The sequence below is a fragment of the Ziziphus jujuba genome, chromosome 6 (genome assembly GCF_031755915.1).
Source record: "Ziziphus jujuba cultivar Dongzao chromosome 6, ASM3175591v1".
Taxonomy (NCBI): domain Eukaryota; kingdom Viridiplantae; phylum Streptophyta; class Magnoliopsida; order Rosales; family Rhamnaceae; genus Ziziphus; species Ziziphus jujuba.
This window is the reverse complement of record NC_083384.1, coordinates 1,493,899-1,495,271: the sequence shown is the minus strand read 5'-3', so window position 1 is coordinate 1,495,271 and position 1,373 is coordinate 1,493,899. Positions and strand designations below refer to the sequence as shown.

At 34.5% G+C, this 1,373-nt stretch overlaps 1 protein-coding gene across 1 annotated transcript; it reads right to left on the bottom strand.

The window, feature by feature from the left end:
• Positions 1–328: 328 nt before the first annotated feature.
• On the bottom strand, positions 329–1,052 carry LOC125419341 (23 kDa jasmonate-induced protein-like). Its single transcript, XM_060818301.1, has 3 exons — positions 1,040–1,052; positions 812–993; positions 329–505 (listed from the first exon to the last, which is right to left on the bottom strand). The coding sequence occupies exons 1-3, from the start codon at positions 1,050–1,052 to the stop codon at positions 329–331; spliced, it is 372 nt and encodes a 123-aa protein (XP_060674284.1).
• Positions 1,053–1,373: the final 321 nt, after the last annotated feature.

Here is a 1,373-nt window from a genome sequence, read left to right as displayed (position 1 = left end):
ATTATAATTTTTTTTTCCGAAAAAAAGGTCTTTGCCTGCAAGGCTCCGCTGTTGGTTACATGCATACGAAAAAAATGGTTCTCTAAATATTGGAAACTAAAGGATAACACAATTTGGTAATATTTCATTTGAAAGACCATAGCATATGATAAAAGTAAACTGTAATGGCACCATACATGTATGCATACATATTAATTTTGACTGCATCAGCTAGGCAGCCTCCACATACGATAAAACAAAAGGCCATGATAATGTGGATATCATGACATTATTCCACACACGGTACATGATGCATGCTTATTACTTATGACCAGTGCCAGCTGGCAATCTAGTTCTTGCTTTTGGACTTCGACGTGGGTACTGCTTGAATTTTAGGGAAATTGCCATCAGTAATTGATACATGGGTGAAGCATCCATCATAGCCGCTAGAGTTTTGATTAAGAGGCAGCTTTTGCTCTATCACATCCCAATCAACCTTAGCTGGTGCACGGACTTCAATGTATACCTACATTTCAATATATAAGAACGTATAAATACAATTATATATGTCTAACAATGATTTTATTTTTCTTTTTAGGTTGAAATGACTAATAATGAATTTGATAAAATTAGTAAACTAATAGCTTATATTCATATGATCATGTGTCTAAAATCTAAATGCTAAATGCATGCATGCGTGATTATACATATAGGGACAAGCAAAGACGTAAACCAATATAGTATTAATTTAAATATAATATATACTAGCTTGCTAGCTTAATTATATAGTTACTAGATTTTCTGTGACATCGGCTCAATTGTCCCACCCCACAATCCATTGAATCTCTCCTCCCTTATCATTCATGCCACAATAAACGACGCCCCCTGATGAACCAGTAGGAGGTTTAAGAGCGTTCAGATGAAGAAACGAATGCTGCTCTCCAGTACCAACTTTTGGTGGGTATGGAACATTTACGGTGCCACCAAACCAATCTTTATGCTCCCCCTTATACTCTATAATGTTTCCAATGCTTGAAAATTTGGCCAGATATGAACAAACCGTCAGTGGCCATGCCTTGGATCTGTTAGGTTAGTTACTATGTTTTTTAAGTAGGTACCAAAGAAATTAGCTCAATTGTTCGTTGTCTATCAAAACTACATATCTCAATATATATATATATATATATAAAATTCATGCCAGTGTTGTGCATCTAGCATTAGTTAGGCACGTGATAGATAGCTATAAATAAGTGGAAATACAAGTATTTGAGCATTAATTACTATATCAATATCTTACACACACACACACCCATATAAATATATATATTAATTTACATGCTTACAAATAAAAAACTCTGGATCCGTCCAGTGGCTAGGTTGGGTAATTAATTCAT